This window comes from Eleutherodactylus coqui, chromosome 5 (genome assembly GCF_035609145.1).
Source record: "Eleutherodactylus coqui strain aEleCoq1 chromosome 5, aEleCoq1.hap1, whole genome shotgun sequence".
NCBI classification, from domain to species: Eukaryota; Metazoa; Chordata; class Amphibia; order Anura; family Eleutherodactylidae; genus Eleutherodactylus; species Eleutherodactylus coqui.
Window position 1 is genome coordinate 17,454,248 of NC_089841.1, and position 25,453 is coordinate 17,479,700.

The 25,453-nt window shown below is 47.4% G+C and overlaps 1 protein-coding gene across 2 annotated transcripts in view; it reads left to right on the forward strand.

The window, feature by feature from the left end:
• Nucleotides 1-767: 767 nt before the first annotated feature.
• The window catches only part of LOC136628991 (oocyte zinc finger protein XlCOF7.1-like), a 37,917-nt gene continuing 13,231 nt past the window's right edge, over nucleotides 768-25,453 (forward strand). Inside the window, exons 1-4 of one of the 2 annotated variants that reach the window (XM_066605078.1) lie at nucleotides 768-872; nucleotides 6,608-6,699; nucleotides 6,827-7,006; nucleotides 7,089-7,212. In XM_066605078.1, coding sequence (XP_066461175.1) covers nucleotides 788-872; nucleotides 6,608-6,699; nucleotides 6,827-7,006; nucleotides 7,089-7,212 — 481 coding nt within the window. In that variant the 5' untranslated portion in view covers nucleotides 768-787. The remainder of the gene's footprint in view (nucleotides 873-6,607; nucleotides 6,700-6,826; nucleotides 7,007-7,088; nucleotides 7,213-25,453) is intronic. The other variant, XM_066605079.1, reaches the window with a different exon arrangement.

Consider the following 25,453-nt stretch of genomic DNA (forward strand, 5'->3'; position numbering starts at 1 on the left):
TGATGATGTCATATTACATCAATCGTATCTATGGTAATACCAGATGATGTCATATTACATCAATCGTATCTATGGTAATAACTATAGATGAGCGAGTATACTCGCTAAAGGCAATTGCTTGAGCGAGCATTGCCTTTAGCAAGTATCTCCCCCGCTCGAGACTGTAGGTTCGGGTGACGGCAGCGGGCACGGAGCTGCGGGGGAGAGCGGGGCGGAACGGAGGGGAGATCTCTCTCTTCCCCCCCCGCTCCCTCCTGCTGACAGCCGCTACTCACCGCTCGCTCGAGCAATTGCCTTTAGCGAGTATACTCGCTTATCTCTAGTAATAACAGATAATGTCACTGGAGAGGGGAGGTATTCTGATGATGTCACTGGAGAGGTGAGAGATTCTGATGATGTCACATTACATCCTTCTTATCTATGGTAATAACATGATACTACAGACATTTCCCGTCATGATATTTATTACTGTCCCCCGATATACAGGATTACACAGTATTGAAGAAGACATCTAGTGATGGCTATCGGGCCCCTGTGTGCGATAGACAGAGAAGACCCCTGAGCCCAACCACGGGGACCCCACCTCACCTTCTGAGACATAAGGACATCAATGTACAGAAGACTCTAGAACTCACCAACAAGATGATTGAGCTGCTGACTGGAGAGGTGACGCTGCAGGGAATGCTGGGATATTATACAGTAACAGCACTGGAGGCTTCTGGGTGATGACTGTATATTGTGTTGTCAGGTTCCTATAAGGTGTCCGGATGTCGCTGTCTATTTCTCCATGGAGGAGTGGGAGTATTTAGAAGGACACAAGGATCTGTACAAGGAGGCCATGATGGAGACCCGCCAGCCGCTCCCATCACCAGGTAATAGACAGGACTAAATGTTCATGCACATCTTACTGATACACTATTTATATGTCCTGGTTTATCTTGTGATCTTATATGTCTTGCATGCTGATATCTTTCTTCATCTCTTTGATGTATTTTTTAAACAATCCCTTTTTATTGAGAAATAATAATTGAGATGTGAATCATTCATAACATAATGCGCCGCAGTACATATCAATACCAGCTTGGTTGGAATGGACCCGCAGGTCCAAGATGTAAGAATTATAACAGTAGGATCACTTGTCAGGTTGTGCTTATTAAGGTAAATAACAAATAAATCCTGTATATTGGTTAGAAGGTTCTGAAGGACAATGCTGACGGACATCATTGGGAACAAGTCGTCTCCTGGAGAGAGTTTCATTGTCCCTTCTGAAACGGGTCGTTAGCAGATCTTGTGTGAGCCTTTCTACCATCAACTTAAACTTCTATAGTCAGATACCCCCATAAACGACATCTAGAGAGGAACGACTTGTGATGTGATATAAGTAGAACATATAAATCAGAGCTTGTGACCCGGCTGGGCCAAGATACACCTCTGTGGTATTCCTGCTGGAGGTGTTTGTGCGGGTCGGTTCAGGCCCCTATACATAAGGGGCCGCCATCACTTAGACTGTCTAAGAATATAAAATCGTATTTGTAGCAGATTGATATCTACAGTTTGGTAGTCTGGAATAGTTAATTGGAGGCATTCCAACTGTCAACAAGGTATATAAAGGTAGGTAAACTAATCCTTCAGTCTGTCAGTGAGAGACGGGCCACAACGCCCATTACATAGGCAGTACTTTACTGTTAACCAAGTTCATAGGAATATGTAAATGCAGCCCCATTCCCACTAGGTGTGCTTGTGGGGCAGACAAGCGCCTTAAATATCGGAAGAGTAAAGTTCTTATCCCGCACCCCTATACCTCTTTTAATGCACCCCAAGACTTTATTTGCTTTAGTAGCAGCTGACTGGCATTGACTGCGCCAAATAAGTCTACAGTCATCTAGTGCCCCCAGGTCTTTTTCCATCTCGCTTTTCCCTAGCAGCACCCCATTTAGTGTATATTGGTGGCATCCATTTCTTCTGCTCATGTACATAACCCTACATTTATCAGTATTATCTATGTCCGTTTGTAGCCGCACATTGTCCTCCTTTGTATTAATTATATTGTATAATTTTGTATCGTCTGCAAATATTGATATTTTGCTGTGCAGCCCCTCTATCAGGTCGTTGATAAATATGTTGAACAGAATGGGGCCTAACACTGAACCCTGTGGCACCCCACTAGCACCGGTGGTCCAGAGTATGAGCCATTTATGACCACCCTCTGTTTTCTATCTCTGATCCAGTTCTTTACCCAGATACACACATTTTCGCCCAGACTGATTTGTCTCATTTTATATATTAGCCTATTATGCGGCACGGTGTCAAATGCTTTAGAGAAATCCAGATATACAATCTTTTTTTCTGCCCTGACCTACCATCAAGGGCATAGGCTCTGCCATTTTTTTTTTTGACAAGATCTCTAAGGGCTAATCTAGATGTAGGAGGCTGGTGATTGAAGCCAGCAATAGACACTATTAGTATCAATAGGCTAGCATAGGGATCGTCCTAGCAGCCTTAGAAAAACCCTTTGGCTTTTAAGCTCTCCTCTAGCTATTTCTTCAGCCAGTACTCAGCACCTGTAAATCAGGTACTGCTAACACATTGTTAAATCAGTACTGGGCTTACTATACTGCTACTAACCAACTGCTTCTGTCAGTACTTGGCGCCTTTAAATCAGGTTGCCGACACTACATTACAGAAGCAGTATTGGGCCTTGATTTGTGTCGATAATAAGGTGATTGAACCTTTGTTGCCACTGCTATAATACCAAAAATCAGTATCCTCAGACTGTCATCATCTAATTGTGTCTCGTATAGTTAACAACTAGAGATGAGCAAGCATACTCGCTAAGGGCAATTACTCAATCGAGCATTGCCCTTAGCGAGTACCTGCCCGCTCGAGAGAAAAGGTTCGGCTGCCGGCAGCAGGCAGGGAGTGGTGGGGGAGAGCGGGGAGGAATGGGGGGAGAGAGGGAGAGAGCCAACTTTGTAAACTTGTTGGGTCTGCCAGTTCAGGACTGGCCTCCCTAGTTCTCTTCCCTCTACCCCTTCTAACTGTCACCCAGCTAGCTGCCTACATATCTTGCTCTTCCGAACTGCCGTCCTCGCTTGCCTTTTCCCAAGCGAATGTTTAGATGTTGCAAGTCGCTCATCTAGATCCAAGATTTGGGCTTCCAAATGTGCAAAGTGCATGCATCTTGCACAACAGTATGCACCCTCGATTGGCTGATCAAGGAGAAAATACATTGCACAAGTAGCACAAATTGACAGTATTGCCAAGCATGGAGGACATTCATATTAGGATCTACAAATTTACCTACAGAAGAAAGGAAGATTGACTAATCACACTCCAAACGAGGCTCCACAACCTCTCAGGGCTTTTTTTTTCTCTCACTTAGTCACACACTTTCGCTTCACTTAAAGGGGTTGTCCCGCGCCGAAACGGTTTTTTTTTTTTTTTAACCCCCCCCCCCGTTCGGCGCGAGACAACCCCGATGCAGGGGTTAAAAAAACAAACCGCTCAGCGCTTACCTGAATCCCGGCGGTCCGGCGTCTTCATACTTACCTGCTGAAGATGGCCGCCGGGGTCTGCTCCCTCCGTGGACCGCATCTCTTCTGTGCGGTCCATTGCCGATTCCAGCCTCCTGATTGGCTGGAATCGGCACGTGACGGGGCGGAGCTACACGGAGCCGGCATTCTGCACGAGCGGCTCCATTGAAGAGAGCAGAAGACCCGGACTGCGCAAGCGCGGCTAATTTGGCCATCGGAGGGCGAAAATTAGTCGGCTCCATGGGAACGAGGACGCTAGCAACGGAGCAGGTAAGTAAAAAACTTTTTATAACTTCTGTATGGCTCATAATTAATGCACAATGTACATTACAAAGTGCATTAATATGGCCATACAGAAGTGTATAGACCCACTTGCTGCCGCGGGACAACCCCTTTAAACCTCACACACACACACTCCTAGACAATCACTTGTCAAACACCAGGCGCAGACTCAGCATCAGGACCTCACTCTCTGGTCTTCTGCAGCTCCGGGACCTGCTCCTCCCCACTGGACGAATCCTCATACGGCTCCAGTGGTCTTCTTGCAGCGGCTTCGGGGCTGCAACAACATTCCCCTGCTCTCCGCCCTCCTTGCTACCGACTCGCGTCTCGCATTCAACGTCAATTCTGCTTTCATAGAATCATAGAATGGTGGAGTAGGAAGAGACTCTCAGGGTCATCTGGTCCAACCCCCTGCTCAGTGCAGGATTCACTAAATCTGGACAGCTATTTTTCTAACCTTTGTTTGAACATTTCCATTGAAAGAGAACTCGCAACCTCCCATGATAACCTGTTCCACTCATTGATCACCCTCACTGTAAGAAAGTTTTTTTCTGATATCTAATCTGTGTCTCCTACCTTTCTGTTTCATCCCATTGCTTCTAGTCTTGTGCAGATGAGAATAGGGCTGATCCCCTTCTACTGTGACAGCCCTTCAGATATTTGTCTCCTCTCAGCCTTCTTTTTTGCAAGCTAAACCTTCCCAGATCTTTTAACCGTTCCTCATAGGACATGACATGCAGATCGCTCACCATTTTGGTAACTCTTCTCTGAACTTGCTCCAGTTTGTCTATGTCTTTTTTTAAAGTGGGAGGCCCAAAACTGGACACAGTATTCTAGATGAGGTCTGACTAAGGAAGAGTAGAGGGGGATAATGACCTCATGTGATCTAGACTCTATGCTTATCTTAATACATCCAGAATTGTGTTTATCTTTTTGGCTCCTGCATCACATTGTTGACTCCTGTTCAGTCTATGATCTATTAGTATACCCAAGTATTTTTCACGTGTGCTGCTGCTTAGCCCACTTCCTCCCATTCTGTATGTGTTTTTTTTCATTCCCAGATGTAGGACTCTGCATTTCTCCTTGTTAAATACCATTCTGTTAGTCGCCGCCCACTGTTCAAGCTTTTCTAGATCTTTTTGAATTCTCTCTGTTCCTTAGTGTTAGCTATCCCTCCTAGATCTGTGTTGTCGGCAAATGTGATCAGTTTCCCATCAATTCCCTCCTCTGGATCATTTATAAAAATGTTGACCAGCACTGGGCTTCCGACAGAGCCTTGTGGTACCCCACTTGATACATTCTTCTACTTGGATGTGCAGCCATTTATTACCACTCTTTGATTAAGATCACTCAACAGTTGCCTTGTCAATCCCATATTTGGTCATTTTTTCAATACGTATGGTATGAGATGCTTTGTCAAATGCTTTACTAAAGTCAAGATCCAGTATATCCACTGAATTTTCCTGATCAACCCAGTCGGTGATTCTGTCATAGAAGGAAATTAGATTCATCTGGCATGACTTGTTTGTTACAAGCCCATGCTGGCTCTGGTTAATTACTCCATTTTTATCCAAGTACTTGCATACATGCTGTTTAATAATTTGTTCAAAGATCTTTCCCACTATAGAAGTCAGGCTCACATGCCTGTAGTTTCCTGGATACACTTTCCTCCCTTTTTTGATGATAGGGACAACATTTGCCCTTTTCCCATCTGCTGGGACTTCTCCTGTTCTACAGGAATTTTCAAAGATTATGATGAGTGGTTCAGCAATTACCTCTGCTGCCTCCTTTAGTATCCTAGGGTGCAATACATCTGGACCTTAAGACTTGAATTCATGTAAGTGTTCCCTCACCATCTCTCTGCTTACAGATAGCCTGCATTCTTTTATTCCCCCAATAACACAGGGAAGATCAGTTGATGTTCCATCTACTTTCTGAGAGAAAACAAAATAGGAATTTAAAAGTTTGTCCTTCTCAACATCATTCTTAACCAATTCACCATTTTCATCCTGTAAGCATTCAATAGCATCTTTGATTTTTCTTTTGCTTTGACACACATCCAAAATCCTTTTTTATTGCTTTTGGCCTCTGTTGCAAGCCTCCATACATTATTAGCTTTAGCTTTTCTGACACTTGCCCTACAGTTTCTGCAGACTGCATTATATTTTTCTTTAGATATTTCCCGCCTCTTTCCATTTGATAAACACATTTTTTTTTAAATTTTTAACGTGTGCAAGTTCTGTGTTCATCCATCCTGGTCTCTTTAAATGCTTCCCATTCTTCCTTCTTTCAGGGATTAACGATTGTGCTTTGAGAACCTCACTTTGCAATATTTCCCAACCTTCTTGGACATTTCTGTCCTTAAGAACATCCAGCCATTGGATTCTTCCTACCCTCTTTCTGAGTTCATTAAAATCTGCCTTTCTGAAATCCAACCTTGAGGTCTGAGTTTTCTCAGGTCTTTCTCCCGTTTGTATCCAAATTCAAGGATAGCATGATCACTGCCTCCTAAGGTCCTAGCCACCCGTACTTCCTCAACCATTCCCTCCCTGTTGGTAAGAATTAGGTCCAAGATAGCAGATCCCCTTGTTTTCTCTTCTACTATTTGGAATATAAAGTTGTCAGCAAGAGCAGAATTTGCTGGATCATTTACTTTTACCTGAGAGTGAACAACACTGACTGCTTTCAGACTAGGAAACAATTTTTGGCTCATTTATATTGGCTCATCTTCTTTCCATTCTGGTCCTAAAAAATCAGATCCTCTGATACCTTTATGTAATATTATATTCCAGATTCACCGTTGAGGATGGAGAAGGACAGAAAGAAGCTGGTGAAACATATATTAAATCTCACTGTAGAGATGCTCTTCGAGCTTACTGGAGAGGTGAGAGATTCTGATGATGTCACATGACATCATTCTTATCTATGTTAATGACAGATGATGTCACTGGAGAGGGGAGGGATTCTGGAAATGTTTGTAGTAATATTTATTAATATGTCCACATATACAGAATTACACAGTAGTAAATAAGACTTCTAGTGATGGCTGTCGAGCCCTTGTGTGTGATGGACAGAGAAGACCTTTGAGTCCAACCATGGGGCCCCCACCCCACCCCCTGAGACACGAGGACATCAATGTACAGAAGACTCTAGAACTCACCAACAAGATGATTGAGCTGCTGACTGGAGAGGTGACGCTGCAGGGAATGCTGGGAAATTATACAGTAACAGCACTGGAGGCTTCTGAGTGATGACTGTATATTGTGTTGTCAGGTTCCTATAAGGTGTCAGGATGTCGCTGTCTATTTCTCCATGGAGGAGTGGGAGTATTTAGAAGGACACAAGGATCTGTACAAGGAGGCCATGATGGAGACCCGCCAGCTGCTCCCATCACCAGGTAATAGACAGGACTAAATGTTCATACACATCTTGCTGATACACTATTTATATATCCTGGTTTATCTTGTGATCTTATATGTCTTCCATACTGATATCTCTCTTGATCTCTTTGATGTCTTTTTTTCCCCAAATCAACTTTTTATTGAATATTTCATGTTGTTATAATTATTGACAACTCAATATTACTGACACCATATGAGAGGTATGGCCTCCGGCGAGGGTCCTCTTCTCAATATCTCTTGGTTATCATTAATTAAACAGAGAATATATTACTAGAAAAGAATAAAGGAAGAAAAAGAGAAAAGAACTAAGACCAATTCCCGGCCACTTGTGTTAATGTCCAGCAGGTATAATCAGTAGGCAGTAATATTGGGGCTAATGCCCACGGACAGATTTGCACCACGGTTCCCACCGCATAAATCCACGGTGGAATAACGCAGCTATTAGGTTCTATTGAACCTAATAGCTCAGTTCTCACAAGCGGGATTCTGCAATGGATTTACGCTCGCGCCATATTCTATTTTACCTTGCTTTTCCACGGTGGTCTCCATAAATAGAGTATTAATGGAGACTGCAGAAAAATGCGCATTTTCCCACGATCTCCAGCAGAGACATTTTGTGTTTATCCCTGCGGGATTCCCACAGCATAAAACCGCGAGCGTATCCCGCTCTGTCCATGAACATGAGCCCTTAGTGAAAGAGTTGAAGCCAATGATTCCACATAAGATGATATTTATGAAAGTTATCATTATCTTTAGCAAGTAACCTCTCATAGGAGTTCTGTTCAGAGATTAAGATTGTTGGCTCATTGATCGTGGGGGGGTGGGGGGCCTGGGAGATCCTGGGATTATTGATTGCTATCAAGTAGTAAGAGATCATTTTGGTTTAAGTATTTGGTTCAGTCTTGAGATCCGGTTTATAAGGTTAGATACATCTTTCCACAAGGGATGAAGGAATGGGCAGCTCCAGAAAATGTGGTATAATGAACCTAGTTGCCCACAGATTCTCCACCAGAGGCCGCTGGACCTGGGAAAGCATTTGGCAATCTTTTCAGGAGTATAGTCTTTTCAGGTAATAGTTTATAGTTGACTTCTAAGAGATTTGTACAAAGGGTCAATTTGTTGTCCCATTCAAAAGAAAATATCCATTGATTTGGTGAAAACTTTATTCCCGGGTCTCTTTCCCAGTTCCAGAGATGTGCTTTTTTGAAACGCCCATTTTTTCCCGAGAAAATGTCATAAAATGTTTTTACGAATGACTTGAAGGGGAGAAAGTTGTTAGATAGTAAGGTATGAATTTCATGGGGCATCCTGGTCTCATGTAAGGATGTAAGGCATAGACACTCAGAAAAGAACTGATTTGGTTATATTGGTGTAAGTATTTATGAGGAACCCCAAATTCCTTCCTCAGACCAGCCAAAAATTATTTAATCTTTCCTGCTCTGAAACGGTCTGAGATGCGGTTTACATCTTTTTTTAACCCAATTTTTAACATGAAGGTAAAAAGTGAAATATTCTGGGGTCATCAAGGGAAGTTTGGTTGAGATTTTCTTTGTGGTATATATGATAGTACAGAAATAATAGGGAATTTTTGGTAGGATAAGCATCTTATAAATAGCTAATCTTCTTAGCTAATCCCTTTTTTAATTTAATCAATTTCTCCCCGATGGGAGGTGAGTAGATGGAGAAAGTTAGTGGGGATAAGATTGGACAGGGAATAGTGGATTTTAATGCTACGGGGGAATATTACCTAGTTGCCATTGAAAAGGTTATTCTGTTTGGATGGAACGTTTTAAGGCATTATTAATGGGAAGGGCTAGAATCTGAGATTTGTTAGTGTTTAGTTTATAATGCTCTTAATGAGGTCGATGGATTTGATACGGTCAACAGAACGTCATCGGCAAACAGACCAATTTTGTGTTGCCGCAATCCTGCGGAAATACCTCTGATAGCGTCAGTCATACTAGCTCAGCAAGAGGTCCCATAACTAAAGTAAGCAGTAACGGGGATAACGGGCACCCTTGATGCGTTCCATTAGTAATTTGGAAGGAATTTGAAAGTTCACCATCTATAAGAACTCTAGCAGATGGGAAGCCATATAGGCCCAAATTGCTCTTACGGTGTTTCCTTTGATGCCAAATTTACCTGTCCTATGCAAATCTCCAGTCATACAGAATCTAAAATGGCAGCTCACAATAAGTTAGTGGATATAAATAATGCCCTAGACATGGAGGTAAAGGAATATGTAAGAATTGTACCCTTGTGTATTAAATTATGGATCTAACAATTAGATACAAAGGTGACATCACACTCACCTGGTGCCCTGTGGGATAACCCTGGTTAGGGAAATCCTACCTGTACCCTATATTCAAGTTAGCGATGTAAAAAGTCCTTGTCCACGATCCAGTTACCCAGAGCGACGTCTGGAGATGAAAAACTCACTGGTGTACCGGGAGCTTTGGATGTGTTATACCAAAGAAAATGTAAAAAGTATCCCCGCGCTCCTATGGCTCCTTGTGTGAAGCGCAGTAAACCTGCATTTAGGTTTTCATTATAGATGAGCGAGCACACTCGTCCCAGCGTGATGTTCGTTCGAGCATTAGGGTGTTCGAGATGCTCGTTACTCAAGACGAGCACCACGCGATACTCGAGTCAATTCCATTTCCTTCCCTGCATGTTTAGAGCCATTTTTTAGCCAATAGACATGCAGGAAAGGCATTACCACTTCCTCCTGTGACGTGCCAGCCCTATCCCACCCCCCTGCAGTGGGTGGCTGGCGAGATCAAGTGACCGCTGAGTACTTAAATCGGTCCCGCCCATGGCTCGCCTCAGACACGCTGGGAGAGATTAGGGAGAGTGCTGCTGCTTATTCAGGGATAGTGTTAGTGTAGGATCCTGTCCTCAAGAACCCCAATGGTCCTTCTTAGGGCCTCATCTGACCGTGTGCATTACTGTTGTGGCTGGCTGGGAGCAGTAGTGCACAATTTTTTTTTCTTTTAATCTCGGGCTGTGCAGGCCATTACAGCTATAGCGTTCTCAGTCTGCAGTCTATAATATAGAATATAGGGAAAGTGCTGCTGAGAAAGGGACAGTGGTAGTGTAGGATCCTGTCTACAAGGACCCCAACGGTCCTTCTTAGGGCTACCTCTGACCGTGTGCATTTTACAGGGTGTCTGGTGGAAGTTGTAGTGCATCACTATTGCACAGCTAGGCCTGTTTGCAGCCTTGCGTATAATTTTTTTCTGGCTGCAGTTTACGTTACAATACCGCTCTCAGCGTGAAAGTGTACGCCAATAATTCCATAATTTTTTACACCGGTTTCTGTCTGCAGTGAACTTAACGCACAGCGTACGGCCACAGCCACTGATAGAGGGAAAGCCGTATACACACTATATAGCCTGTATTCTTTTTCAAAAAGAAAAAAAAAGCTCCATCGTTGGGCTACCTCTGACCGTCTGAAATTTACAGGGTGTCTGGTGGGAGTTGTAGTGCATCACTATTGCACAGCTAGGCCTGTTTGCGGCCTTCCGTATAATTTTTTTCTGGCTGCAGTTTGCGTTACAATACCGCTCTCAGCGTGAAACTATACGCCAATAATTCCATAATGTTTTACACCGACCTGTGCCTGCAGTGAATATAACGCACAGCGTACGGCCTCAGCCACTGATAGAGGGAAAGTCATATACGCACTATATAACCTGTATTCTTTTTCAAAAAGAAAAAAAAAAAGCTCCTTCATTGGGCTACCTCTGACCGTCTGCATTTTACAGGGTGTCTGGTGGGAGTTGTAGTGCATCGCTATTGCACAGCTAGCCCTTTTTGCAGCCTTCTGGATATTTTTTTTCTGGCTGCAGTTTGCGTTACAATACCGCTCTCAGCGTCAAAGTGTACGCCAATAATTCCATAATTTTTTACACCGGTCTGTGTCTGCAGTGAATATAACGCACAGCGTACGGCCACAGCTACTGATAGAGGGAAAGCCGTATACACACTATATAGCCTGTATTCTTTTTTTAAAAAAAGCTCCTTCGTTGGGCTACCTCTGACCGTCTGCATTTTACTGGGTGTCTGGTGGGAGTTTTAGTGCATCACTATTGCACAGCTTGGCCTGTTTGCAGCCTTCCGTATTCTTTGTTTCTGCCTGGAGTTAGCGTTACAATACCGCTCTCAGCGTGAAAGTGTATGCAAATAATTCCATAATTATTTACACCGCTCTGTGTCTGCTCTATTCATAATCCACCATGCTGAGTGGTAGGGGTAGGGGTAGGGGTCGAGGGTGTGGACGCGGGTGAGGACACGGAGGTCCAAGTGAGGGTGTGGGCACAGGCCGAGTTCCTGGTCCAGGTGAATCACAGCCGGCTGCTGCGGGATTAGGAGAGAGGCAGGTTTCTGGGGTCCCCAGCTTTATATCACAATTTATGGGTCCACGTGGTAGACCTTTATTACAAACAGAGCAGTGTGAGCAGGTCCTGTCGTGGATGGCAGAAAATGCATCCAGCAATGTATCGACCACCCAGTCTTCTACGCAGTCCACTGCTGCAACTCTGAATCCTCTGGCTGCTGCTCCTCCTTCCTCCCAGCCTCCTCACTCCATGAAAATAACACATTCTGATGAGCAGGCAGACTCCCAGAAACTGTTCTCGGGCCCCTGCCCAGATTGGGCAACAATGATTCCTCTCCCACCGGAGGAGTTTGTCGTGATTGCTGCCCAACCTTTGGAAAGTTCCCGGGGTCCGGGAGATGAGGCTGGGGACTTCCGGCAACTGTCTCAAGAGCTTTCAGTGGGTGAGGAGGACGATTATGATGAGACACAGTTGTCTATCAGTGAGGTAGTAGTAAGGGCAGTAAGTCCGAGGGAGGAGCGCACAGAGGATTCGGAGGAAAAGCAGCTGGACGATGAGGTGACTGACTCCACCTGGTTTGCTAAGCCAACTGAGGACAGGTCTTCAGAGGGGGAGGTAAGTGCAGCAGCAGGACAGGTTGGAAGAGGCAGTGGGGTGGCCAGGGGTAGAGGCAGGGCCAGAGCAAAGAATCCCCCAACTGTTTCCCAAAGCACCCCCTCGCGCCAAGCCACCGCGCAGAGGCCTAGGTGTTCAAAGGTGTGGATGTTTTTCAGTGAGAGCACGGATGACCGACAAATAGTGGTGTGCAACCTGTGTCGCACCAAGATCAGCCGTGGAGCCACCACTACCAGCCTCACCACCTCCAGCATGCGCAGGCATATGATGGCCAAGCACCCCACAAGGTGGGACGAAGGCCGTTCACCGCCTCCGGGTCACACCACTGCCTCTTCCCCTGTGCCCCAACCTGCCACTCAGATCCAACCCCCCTCTCAGGAAACAGGCACGAGCGCCTCCCGGCCTGGACCCACACCCTCACCTCCACTGTCCTCAACCCCATCCAGAAATGTCTCTCAGCGCAGTGTTCAGCTGTCGCTAGCGCAAGCGTTGGAGTGAAAGCGCAAATACACCGCCATGCACCCGCACGCTCTAGCTTTAAACGTGCACATTGCCAAATTAATCAGCCTAGATATGCTGCCGTACAGGCTTGTTGAAACGGAGGCTTTCAAAAACATGATGGTGGCGGCGGTCCCACGCTACTCGGTACCCAGTCGCCACTATTTTTCCCGGTGTGCTGTCCCAGCCCTACACCAGCACGTCTCCCGCAACATCTATCGTGCCCTCACCAACGCGGTTACTGGGAAGCTCCACTTAACCACAGACATGTGGACAAGTACTGGCGGGCAGGGCCACTATATCTCCCTGATGGCACATTGGGTAAATTTGGTGGAGGCTGGGACCGAGTCAGAGCCTGGGACCGCACACGTCCTACCCACACCCAGAACAGCGGGTCCTACCTCGGTGCTGGTATCTGCGGCGGTCTGTGCCACCTCCTTTAAACCCTCCCCCTCCTCCTCCTCCTACGCAACCTCTACCTCTCAATTAAGAAATGTGAGCAGCACGTCGCCAGCAGTCGGTGTGGCGCGGCAGTACAGCGGTGGGCAAGCGTCAGCAGGCCGTGCTGAAACTACTCAGCCTTGGTAACAGGAGGCACACGGCCCCCGAACTGTTGCAGGGTCTGACAGAGCAGACCGACCTCTGCCTTTCACTGCTGAGCCTCCAACCGGGCATGGTCGTGTGTGACAACGGCCGTAATCTGGTGGCGGCTCTGCAGCTCGGCAGCCTCACACACGTGCCATACCTGGCCCACGTCTTCAATCTGGTGGTTCAGCGGTTTCTGAAAAACTAACCGTACTCGTCTGACCTGCTCGGCAAGGTGCGCCGCGTCTGCGCACATTTCCGCAAGTCCATCTCGGACGCTGCCACCCTGAGGACCCTGCAACATCGGTTTAATCTGCCAGAGCACCGACTGCTGTGCGACGTGCCCACACGGTGGAATTCTACGCTGCACATGTTGGCCAGGCTGTATGAGCAGCGTAGAGCAATAGTGGAATACCAGCTCCAACATGGGCGGTGTAGTGGTAGTCAGCCTCCCCATTTCTTTACTGAGGAGTGGGCCTGGATGGCAGACATCTGCCAGGTCCTCGGAAACTTTCAGGAGTCTACCCAAATGGTGAGCGGCGACGCTGCAATCATTAGCGGAACCATCCCGCTGCTATGCCTGCTGAGGAGTTCGCTGCAAGGCATAAAGGCCGACGCTTTGCGGTTGGAACAGGAGACGGGGGATGACCGTATGTCGCTTGATAGCCAGACCACCCTCATGTCTATATCTCAGCACGTTTTGGAGGAGGGGGAGGAGCAGGAGGAGGAGGAGGGGGAAGAGACAGCTGGGCACACTCCAGAGGGTTCCCATGCTGCTTGCCTCTCTTCTGTTCAGCGTGTATGGCCTGTGGAGGGGGAGGAGGAGGAGGAGGATCCTGAAAGTCATCTTGCTAGTGAGGACAGCCATGTCTTGCGTACTGGCACCCTGGCACACATGGCTGACTTCATGTTAGGCTGCCTTTCTCGTGACCCTCGCATTAGACGCATTCTGACCAACACGGATTACTGGGTGTACACCCTTCTCGACCCACGGAGCCTTTCCACTCTCATTCCCAAGGAGGAGAGGGGTACGAGAATGATGCAATACCACAGGGCCCTGGTGGATAAAGTGATGCTAAACTTCCCATCTGACAGCGCTAGTGGCAGAAGGCGCAGTTCCAAGGGCCAAGTAGCAGGGGAAGCGCGCAGATTAGGCAGCATGTTCAGCACAGGCAGGGGAACACTCTCCGAGGCCTTTGCCAGCTTTATGGCTCCCCAGCAAGACTCCATCACCACTCCCCAGTCGATGCTGAGTCGGAGGGAGCACTGTAAAAAGATCGTGAGGGAGTACGTAGCCGATCGTACCACCGTCCTCCGTGATGCCTCTGCTCCATTCAACTATTGTGTGTCAAGCTGGACACGTGGCATGAACTTGCGCTGTATGCCCTGGAGGTGCTGGCTTGCCCTGCCGCTAGCGTCTTGTCAGAGAGGGTGTTTAGTGCAGCTGGGGGAATCATCACGGATAAGCGTACCCACCTGTCAACTGCCAGTGCTGACATGCTTACACTCATAAAGATGAACAAAGCCTGGATTTCCCCAGACTTCTCTTCTCCACCGGCGGAAAGCAGCGGAACCTAAAGATTCTTTTCGCTGCAACCGCAGATAAAAGCATGCTTCTCTATCACCAGCAAAAAAGGGGCATTTAGCTTTGTCAATCTGTCTCTGATAATACTCCTCCTACTCCTCCTCCTAAAACATCTTGTCATCACGCGGAACTGCCAATTTTTCTGCGGTCCAAAAGGCTCATCTAACAATTTTTTTTTTCCAATTTTTCACAGTTTCAAAAGTATTGATACTTTAACATGAACCAATTTTTCGAACACGGCTGCTTCCAGGCTCTGTTGCAAATTAAGCAACAGCGAGCTGTATCTTTAAAAAAATATTTATGGGTTTCACCTGCACTCCCGGTTGAGCACTTTTTCAGGGGTACATTGGTACTCTTGGTACACTAATTTTTCTGGCCCTCGCCTATACTGTTAACTAACTACTTTTTCCGGCCTACTACAGTCATGGTACCCCAATTTTCAGGCGTTTGCCTATACTCTTGCTACAGAAATGTTACAGGGGTCTGCCTATACTGCTGCTACAAAGATGTTACAGGGGTCTGCCTATATTTCTGCCACATAAATGTTACAGGGGTCTGCCTATACGTCTGCTACAGAAATGTTACAGGGGTCTGCCTATACTTCTGCCACATAAATGTTACAGGGGTCTGCCTATTCTTGTGCTTCAAAAATGTTACTGGGGTCTGCCTATACTGTTACTACAGAAATGTAACTGGGGTCTGTCTATACTTCTGCTACAGAAATTTTACAGGGGTCTGCCTATACTTCTGCCACATAAATGTTACTGCGGTCTGCCTATACTGTTGCTACAGAAATGTTACAGGGGTCTGCCTATACTGCTGCTACAAAAATGTTACATGGGTCTGCCTATATTTCTGCCACATAAATGTTACAAGGGTATGCCTATACTTCTGCTACATAAATGTTACTGTGGTCTGTCTATATGTTTACTACAGAAATGCTACAGGGGTCTGTTTATACCTGTGCTACAGGAATGTTACAGGGGTCTGTCTATACTATGGGTGCACTAAGTCTTCCCATCGCGGTGTTTTACCTATCTGGCACAAATAATACAGTGACCGACTAGGCCAGAATTGTGGGCCGAGCCCAAGTTGCTGGACGGGGTGAAACTCTCCCATGGTAGGGCACTCTGATTTCTTCCTGTGTAATACCATCTTTGTGCATCTACAGCGTAGGCGAGCTCACGGAACTCAAAGACTTCCCCTTGCATTGTTGAGCTATCTGTGTTGGGACACATGGATTTACCATTGCTATGTAACTCAGGGCACGTTGGGTCACATAAGGTGGAGGCTGGGACCGAGCCTGACCCTGGGCCCGCTAACATGCTTCCCACACAGACTATAGCGGGTCCTGGTCATGGTGTCTTGGTCTTGTAATGCCACCTTCTCCTCCTGCTTGGGGTCAGGGGATCAGCACTGGGCATCATGTATTTTCTCCCATGTTACCACAGTTATCTGAGACACTGGTTTGGGCCAAAGAAGAGCAGCGTTACTGCATTAATGAGATGTTCACAGCTGTACTAGCATCGGAGTCCGCTCTATGCCCACAATTGCTGAGGGTGTGTGCAGAGGCCTATGTCCTCGGCGCAGTGGAAGTCTGCCATGTTTAGGCACTGTCATTTCTACATGTTTATTACTGTCTTTGGGTTTCGTCAGCTTGCCTATGCTGTGGGTGCACAAAGACTTCCCATAGCGGTGTTTGACCTGTCTGCCACAAATACACTGACTGACTTGGGTAGGGTGCAGAGTGCAGATGGCTTTCCCCTTGCGGTGTCAATTGAGCTATCCAACACCTACACTGATTGAATAGTGTGTGGACACATGGATTTTCCCATTGCTATGTCAGTCGTGGCACCTTGGGTCACACAAGGTGTTTGCTGGGGCCGAACCTGACAAAGCGCCCGCTCACATACTTCCCACACAGGCTACAGCGGGTCCTGGTCAATGTTTCTTGGCCTTGTAAGGCCACCTCCTCCTCCTGCTTGAGGTCAGGGGATCAGCACTGGGCATCATGTATTTTCTCTCTGTTACCACAGTTATCTGAGAAACTCATTTGCGCCAAAGGAGAGGAGCGTTGCTGAATTAATGAGACGTTCACAGCTGTGCTAGCATCAGAGCCCGCTTCATGCTCGCGATTGCTGAGGGTGTGGGCTGAGGCCTCTGTCCTCGGTGCAGTGTAAGTCTGCCATGTTTGATCACTCCAATTTCTTTATGGTTCATGTCTTGGGTCGCCCAAGACCCACCTATGTTGTGGGTGCACACAGACTCCCCATAGCGGTGTTTTACCTGACTGTACCCTACCCAAAACAGTCAGTGACTTTGTGCCAGAGTGTGTCGCTATAAAGTCGCATGACTTTGTAGCACCACGTGAGAGGATTTTCGGGGGAGGAGTGTGGCTTAAAATACAAGCCCTACCATGAAAAAAAGGGCTTGGTTCAGTAAAAAAACAAAAAACATAATACATCACCAAAAGGCGCTGTCATCTCCGACGCGTCTTCTCCCGTGAAGCACCCCAGCACTTGCTTGAAATCTTCTACCAGCTCATCCTGGATTGGAGAATCAAAATCCCTGCCTCCAGGAAGGGCTGGCTGGGATTGGTTCACAAGCACTGTAGCTCAGCCAATCAGAGCCGGTGCTTGATGAATCAATCACAGCCATTCATTGAATGGCTGTGATTGGTTCATTGAGCACCAGTAGGGTGTGGTAGGAACTAAATAAAAGCTCACTTCTTGTCACATCAGTGAGGAAGTTACAGCTTAGCAGAGCTGGAAGGGATGCTAGCCTGGTGCTACAAGGTGGACCAGCAAAGACGCGAGTCTGACAGGGAGGACGACCCTAGACCCATACGCTGGTGGGATGCAGATGGACTATGATATGCTGTATTGACCTTTGCAGTGATGTGTGAATAAATGCTGGCAGCCGCCAGATTTAATAAAGCTGCAAGTCTCCTGAGCCGTTTCTGCATGTGTGCTGCCCATTTCTGGACCGAGAGGTCGGCAATCCAGAGGCAACTGAACCTTGCATGCTTACACTTAGTATTAAATTTTATTAAAGGTTATGTTTTAGGGGTGTCCCCAGTGAAAATTTGTTATACTTTAGACATCCCTGGTAGCAATACTGTGATTCTTTTGGCTATACTAATAGATCACACACTGAACATGAGTCAATTGTGTGATGCAGCAGCAAAAAAGGTAAACACAATCCGGGAATGTATTAATAGAAGCATATAAAGTCTACATAACATGAGATTATTATTCCCCTGTATCAAGGCACCCCATGGGCATGGCATGATAGGTATTCTGCCACGAAAGCCCTTGGGCTTTTCAGAAGGTCCCCGGCTGCCATAACAGCCACATGTCTCCCAGCGATCTCATGGCAGAGGGCCATACAGGACCCCCGAATATTGACAGAAATGACAGTGGCATTTAAATGGTAAACAGCGTGATCTCCCTTCATATATACCCCATCAAAAGGCGTTTTTAGCAATATAATAGTAAAATGATTGATATTGAAAGTGTTGTCGCTGTAATAAAATGTAGGAGAGCTTGTAGAGAAAACAAATCTATTAAATAGTTTTTTTCTAAGGTGTATCCGCAGAAGAATATGAAATGTAGGATGAGATGCAGAGTGCTATGTAAACTCTCCACTAAATGTCACTAGTCTAAACCAGGAAGACGTGCAGAGCAGTCTTAAAAACATCAAAAGAGTAGCATGCACTCCTGGGTTATAAGGGAATTAAGTAATGTGAGACACAGACCTTTGTTTTTTATCTATGAGGACTCTATAATGACGGATTTACACATAGTCAATGTGAGGCCGATATTCAAAAAGGGGTCAAAAAGTGAGCCTGGAAATTACAGGCCGGTAATTCTTACTTCTTACTTCTGGGTAAAATGTCTGAAAGGTTTCTAAGAGATGCTATCCTGGAGGATCTCAAGAAAAATAGCTGTATAACTCTGTATCAGCATGGGTTTGTGAGAGATCGCTCCTGTCAAACCAACCTGACCAGCTATTACGACGTGGTAAGTTCTAGACTGGACCGGGGAGAGTCTCTGGATCTGGTGTATCTGGACTTTTCCAAAGCGTTTGCTACTGTGCCGCATAAAAGGTTGGTATATAGAATGAGAATGCTTGGTCTGGGCGAGAATGTGTATAAGTGGGTAAGTAACTGGTCAGTGATTGATAACAGAGGGTGGTTAAGGGTACATACTGTGATTGTGTCACCATTACTACTGGGGTACCACAGAGGTTGGTCTTATGCCCCATTATTTTTAATATATATTGGTAATGACCTGGTAGAAGGATTGAGCAGGAAAATATCAATATTTGCAGATGAGACTAACCTATGTAAAGAAATTAACAAAAGAGAGGATGCAGAGCAGTTGTAAGGGGAGCTCGGTAAATTGGGGGCTTGGGCAGAAAAGAAGCAAAGAGGTTTAACACTGATGAATGTAAAGTTATGCACATGAGCAGAGGAAATACATGTCACCATTACACACTAAATGGGAAATCACTAAAAGAAAGACGGCTGAGGGGCGACCCAATAACTATTGTGAGGGATTAGCGTTTAGGATCGGTAGCAACCTGGGCATAAGCAGTCAGAGACAGTGACAGTCTTTAGTCCAGGCTTTGCCTGGGTTTATTTCCAAGCAAACAAAGCAAAATACAGGCCTTAACATCAGGCAAACATAAAGTAAATCCTGCTCGTCTGAGCACTTACTATACATAGAGCGTCCCTGTCTACACACTGGTAACAAAAATGGCTCCTGCACACAGCCAGCCAGGACTCTCAGACCTGCAGAGGTCTCAGCTCTCTCCCTGGCCCTGTAGGCCCAGGCTTTATAAGGCCTGGTACCAGCCTCACCTGGTACGTGGGAGTGACCATCCCACCCTTCACTTTGGTCACTCCAGGGAAAGCCGGCCCGGATTATGTGGCTTGGAGCCACTTACACACTACAACGTGTTAGTGGCTTAATGCTACTAACACTATACTGCCGGCTTCCTCCACCGAGCCCAGGCTGCTCGGTGGCACGTATCTGCCCAAGTGCTCCCCAAAGCCTCATAGGAGAGCATCCTGGGCAAAATATATCTGCCCTCCAGCACTTTGCCGGTCACCTTCTCACATACCCTCCCCCTCTGTTCGAGCCTGTGGGGTCGGACACCTTTAGCCTCCATGCAATGCGTCCTTGCTAAGGCATCGGCATTGCCCTGCAGCTTTCCGGCCCTGTGTTCTACCAAAAAACTGAAGTTTTGTAGTGTCAGGAACCACCTAGTGACTCTGGAGTTTCTTTCTTTTGCCTGTGACATCCAGGTTAAGGGAAAGTGGTCTGTGATCAGCCTGAAGTGCCGACCTAGAAGGTAGTATTTTAGGGATTCAAGGGCCCACTTGATGGCTAGGCACTCCCGCTCAACTATACTGTAATTTCTCTCTGGTGGCGTGAGCTTCCTGCTCAGATAAATCACGGGATGTTCCTCTCCCTCTACTTCTTGGGACAGAACTGCTCCCAGTCCCACGTCGGACGCGTCTGTTTGGACAATAAATTCCTTTTTAAAATTGGGTGTGACCAATACTGGACGTCTACAGAGTGCCCGTTTTAACTCTTGGAACGCCTTTTCTGCATCAGGGTTCCACTTGACCATGACTGACTTACTGTTCTTGGTCAAGTCTGTTAGGGGCGCTGCTATGCTAGCAAAGTTTTGCACGAACCGCCTATAGTACCCTACAATGCCTAAAAAGGCTCTCACCTGCTTTTTAGTTGTGGGTTGTGGCCAGTCCTGAACGGCTTCAACTTTATTGACCTGGGGTTTTATAATACCCCTACCTATTATATATCCCAGGTATTGTGCTTCTTCAAGACCCAGGGCGCACTTCTTTGGGTTTGCTGTGAGCCTTGCTTTTTCTAAGGGAGTTTAGTACTGCCTGTACCTTGGGTAGATTGCTGTCCCAGTCTTCGCTAAAGATGATGATATCATCTAAATATGCTGACGCATATTGATGATGGGGTTTGAGTATGATATCCATCAATCTTTGGAAGGTTGCTGGGGCTCCATGCAAACCGAAGGGTAGGCAGATGTACTGAAACAACCCTTCTGGTGTGGCAAACGCAGTCTTTTCTTTCGCGCTCTCTGTAAGGGGAACCTGCCAGTAGCCTTTAGTAAGGTCGAGAGTGGAAAAGTACCTGGCATGACCCAGTCTCTCAATTAACTTGCCACTCTCGGCATTGGGTATGCGTCAAATTTTGACACGTCATTTAGCTTCCGGAAGTCGTTACAGAAGCGCAGAGAGCCATCAGGTTTTGGTATCAGCACGATAGGGCTGGACCATTTGCTTTTCGACTCCTCAATTACTCCGAGGTCTAGCATTTTCTTGACCTCCTCTGAGATGGCTCGTCTGCGGGCTTCTGGAACCCTGTACGGTTTCAACTGAACCTTTACCCCTGGTTCAGTTATAATGTCGTGTTTTATGACACCAGTACGCCTTGGTATATAGGAGAACACATCCGCATTACGTCGTATAAATTCCCTAGACTCTTGCTGTTGGGACTTGGACAGGGACCCTGATACACACACCTTTGGGGCCTCACCATGGGGGGTGCTCACTGCAGTCAGGGCTTCTCTGTCCTTCCATGGCTTAATTAGGTTTACATGGTACAACTGTTCTGGTTTCCGCCTACCTGGCTGGTATACCTTATAATTTACCTCTCCGACTTTCTCAATTATTTCATAGGGCCCTTGCCATTTTGCTAGGAATTTACTTTCTAGGGTGGGCACCAACACTAGTACCCGATCCCCAGGGTTGAAGGTTCTCACCTTGGCGGACCGGTTATATACCCGGCTTTGGGCTTCTTGAGCCTGCTGTAAATGTTCTCTAACAATGGGCATGACCGCCGCAATTCGATCTTGCATGAGGGAGATGTGTTCAATAACACTCCTGTAGGGGGTGGACTCGTGCTCCCAGGTCTCCTTAGCTACATCAAGGAGCCCTCGGGGATGTCTACCATAAACTAATTCAAAGGGAGAGAACCCAGTGGAGGATTGTGGGACTTCACGGATTGAGAACATTAAATATGGCAGCAGACAGTCCCAGTCCTTCCCATCCTTATTGACTACCCTTTTTAGCATGCTTTTTAGGGTCTTATTAAACCTCTCAACCAGACCATCCGTCTGTGGGTGGTACACAGACGTCCGTAAGTGCTTAATATTCAGCAGCTTACACAATTCCTTCATGACCTTTGACATAAAGGGGGTTCCTTGGTCCGTCAGGATCTCTTTTGGTATGCCCGTGCGGGAGAACATGTGAAGTAGTTCCTTTGCAATACCCTTGGATGACGTATTGCGTAAAGGAACGGCTTCGGGGTAACGGGTGGCATAGTCTACAACCACCAATATATGTTGGTAACCCCGGGCAGACTTTACCAAGGGCCCAACTAGGTCCATAGCGATCCGCTCGAACGGCACCTCTATGATGGGCAAGGGCACTAAGGGGTTCCGGTAATGGGGCATAGGAGCTGTTATTTGACACTCCGGGCACGACTCACAGTAACGTTTTACATCACCATGTACCCCAGGCCAGAAAAAACGCTGAAGGATGCGTTCCTTAGTCTTTTCGCTCCCGAGATGACCTCCCAGCACATGCTTGTGCGCCAGGTCTAAGACCATCCTACGATAGGACTGAGGTACCACCAGCTGTTCCACAACCTCCCCACAGACCTTGTCAACCTGATACAACAATTCTTGGTTGACTGCCAGGTGTGGAAACACAGTATCAGCCCCTGGGAATTGAGGCTCCCCATTTATCACTTTAACATTTTCCCTGGCTTTTACTAAGGTGGGGTCTCGGAGCTGCTCAGTTCCGAAATTGGCACGTGAGACCTCTAAGTCAGGCATAGCAACCACTTCATCCTGTACCTCCGTCTCACCCGCCAGTACTGTTAAGGGAAAGTTATCCCCATCCTCTTGGGTCACCCCTACTGCCGGAACCGTACCCTCAGGGTCAAACGGTTCTGGACACACATCATACACATTTGCATTATCATGAACCTTATTTGCAGACGACCCTCGGTGTCGCCACAAGTCCCAAAATAGGGGAAAGTCTCTCCCGAGGATCACGGTGTGCATTAAGGATTTTACGACGCCCACCTCATGGGTGGCAAGTCCACACGAAGTCTCAAGTCTTACAAGGGCAATAGGATACTCCTTGGTGTCCCCATGCACACACACCACCCCCATGCGACGGCCGGTGATGGTTGTGGGATCGACCAAGCTGGAATGCACCAGCGTAACCAAGCTCCCTGAGTCCAGTAGACCTGTCACCGCAAAGTCATTCACCTTTATGTGACATAATGGTCGATCAGTCTCTGACGCAGTCTCTGCAGAACATACTGGCCGTGCGAACATCGACCTCCGCCGGGCAGAGTCACAGTCCATTGGTTCCACGGTAAGTGGACAGTTGGCGGCAATATGCCCGGGCTCACGACAGCGCCAACACAGTATCGGGCCCCGGTCCCCTTGGGTTCTACCCGGGACCGGACTGCCCCGTTGGGACTCCTCTTCTGTCCCAAACGATCCCCCTCTGAGCCGCCTCCCTTTGGGACACTTTTGACACCCCTTACATACGGAACAGTCTTACCAGGTGCTCCGGCCGACTTGCTGTTCCCGGGGTTGGAACGTCGAGGAGGCACGGCTTGCAGTAAGTCCTCCGTGGCTTTATATCTCTCGACGAGGCTCACGAGTTGGTCTACGTCCTGGGGACCCCCTTGTCCCACCCAGCGCTGGATTGTGGGGGGCAACGAGCAGATGAATTTGTCCAGAACAACTTTTTGCACAATCTCCGCTGGGGTCGACTCCCCCGGTTGCAGCCACTTTCTCACCAGGTGAAACAGGTCGTACATCTGGGAGCGGGCTGGCAGGTGGTCAGCAAAAGTCCAGTTGTGCACCCGTCGGGCCCGCACATGGGTATTCACGCCCAAGCGTGCCAGGATCTCACCCTTGAGTTTAGCATAGTCCTTGGCATCCTGCTCACCGAGGTCAAAATAGGCTTTTTGGGGTTCCCCCGTCAGGAAAGGCGCTACTACCTCCGCCCACTGAGGCGCCGGTAAGTTCTCCCTCTCGGCCACTCTCTCAAAGACCGCGAGATAGGCCTCAATGTCATCGGTGGCCGCCATCTTCTGTAAGGCCGCCTGTACCGCGGTACGGGTGGTGGGGAGCGAACCAGCCGATCTCTTCACACTTTGCGCCACCGCCAGGAGTTGCTCTTGCAGCTGTTGGTTAACCCGCTGTTGCTCCTGCAAGGCTAAACGATTGGCTTCCACCAGTAGAGCATTAGTCTCGGCCTGAGCTCTCATGGCCTCCTCATGGACCTTTTGCTGGGTCGCCATCATTAGCGTCAGCTGTTTCATCAGATCCTCCATCTTGGCTGTATCTGATGGCTGTGCCGTTGCAGCTTTCACCCAGGACATGGGGGGTTACAGCACTCTCCAGTCAATCTCTCTTGGGCGGTTGCCCTTAGCAACGGTTGTCCAGCTGCTGCAGCAAAATGTCCATTAATTGGTGTATGTCTCTTTAAGACCGCTGCCCGCATCCAAACACCATATGTGAGGGATTAGCGTTTAGGATCGGTAGCAACCTGGGCATAAGCAGTCAGAGACAGTGACACTTGCGATAAAGTCTTTAGTCCAGGCTTTGCCTGGGTTTATTTCCAAGCAAACAAAGCAAAATAGAGGCCTTAACATCAGGCAAACATAAAGTAAATCCTGCTCGTCTGAGCACTTACTATACATGGAGCGTCCCTGTCTACACACTGGTAACAAAAATGGCTCCTGCACACAGCCAGCCAGGACTCTCAGACCTGCAGAGGTCTCAGCTCTCTCCCTGGCCCTGTAGGCCCAGGCTTTATAAGGCCTGGTACCAGCCTCACCTGGTACGTGGGAGTGACCATCACACCCTTCACTTTGATCACTCCAGGAAAAGCCGGCCCGGATTATGTGGCTTGGAGCCACTTACACACTGCAACGTGTTAGTGGCTTAATGCTACTAACACTATACTGCCGGCTTCCTCCACCGAGCCCAGGCTGCTCGGTGGCACGTATCTGCCCAAGCGCTCCCCAAAGCCTCATAGGAGAGCATCCTGGGCGAAATATATCTGCCCTCCAGCACTTTTCCGGTCACCTTCTCACACTATTTATAAATATATCGGGGATAATACAGACATTTCTCCCATGATCTATTTGTATCCAGGACTGTGACCATAATAAGGGAGTATCCTCTGCATCTAGAGCAGTGTTTCTCAACTCCAGTCCTCAGGGACCACCAACAGGTCATGTTTTCAGGATATCCTATAGTAAGAACACCTGTGGCAAAGTCTTAGGCACTGACAATAATTACATCACCTGTGCAACACTGAGGAAATCCTGAAAACATGACCTGTTGGGGGTCCCTGAGGACTGGAGTTGAGAAACACTGATCTAGAGGAAAGAAGGTTTCTAAGCCAACATAGAAGGGGCTTCTTTGCTTTAAAGGGGTTGTCCCGCGCCGAAACGGGTTTTTTTTTTTTCAAACCCCCCCCGTTCGGCGCGAGACAACCCCGATGCAGGGACTTAAAAAAAAAAACGCACA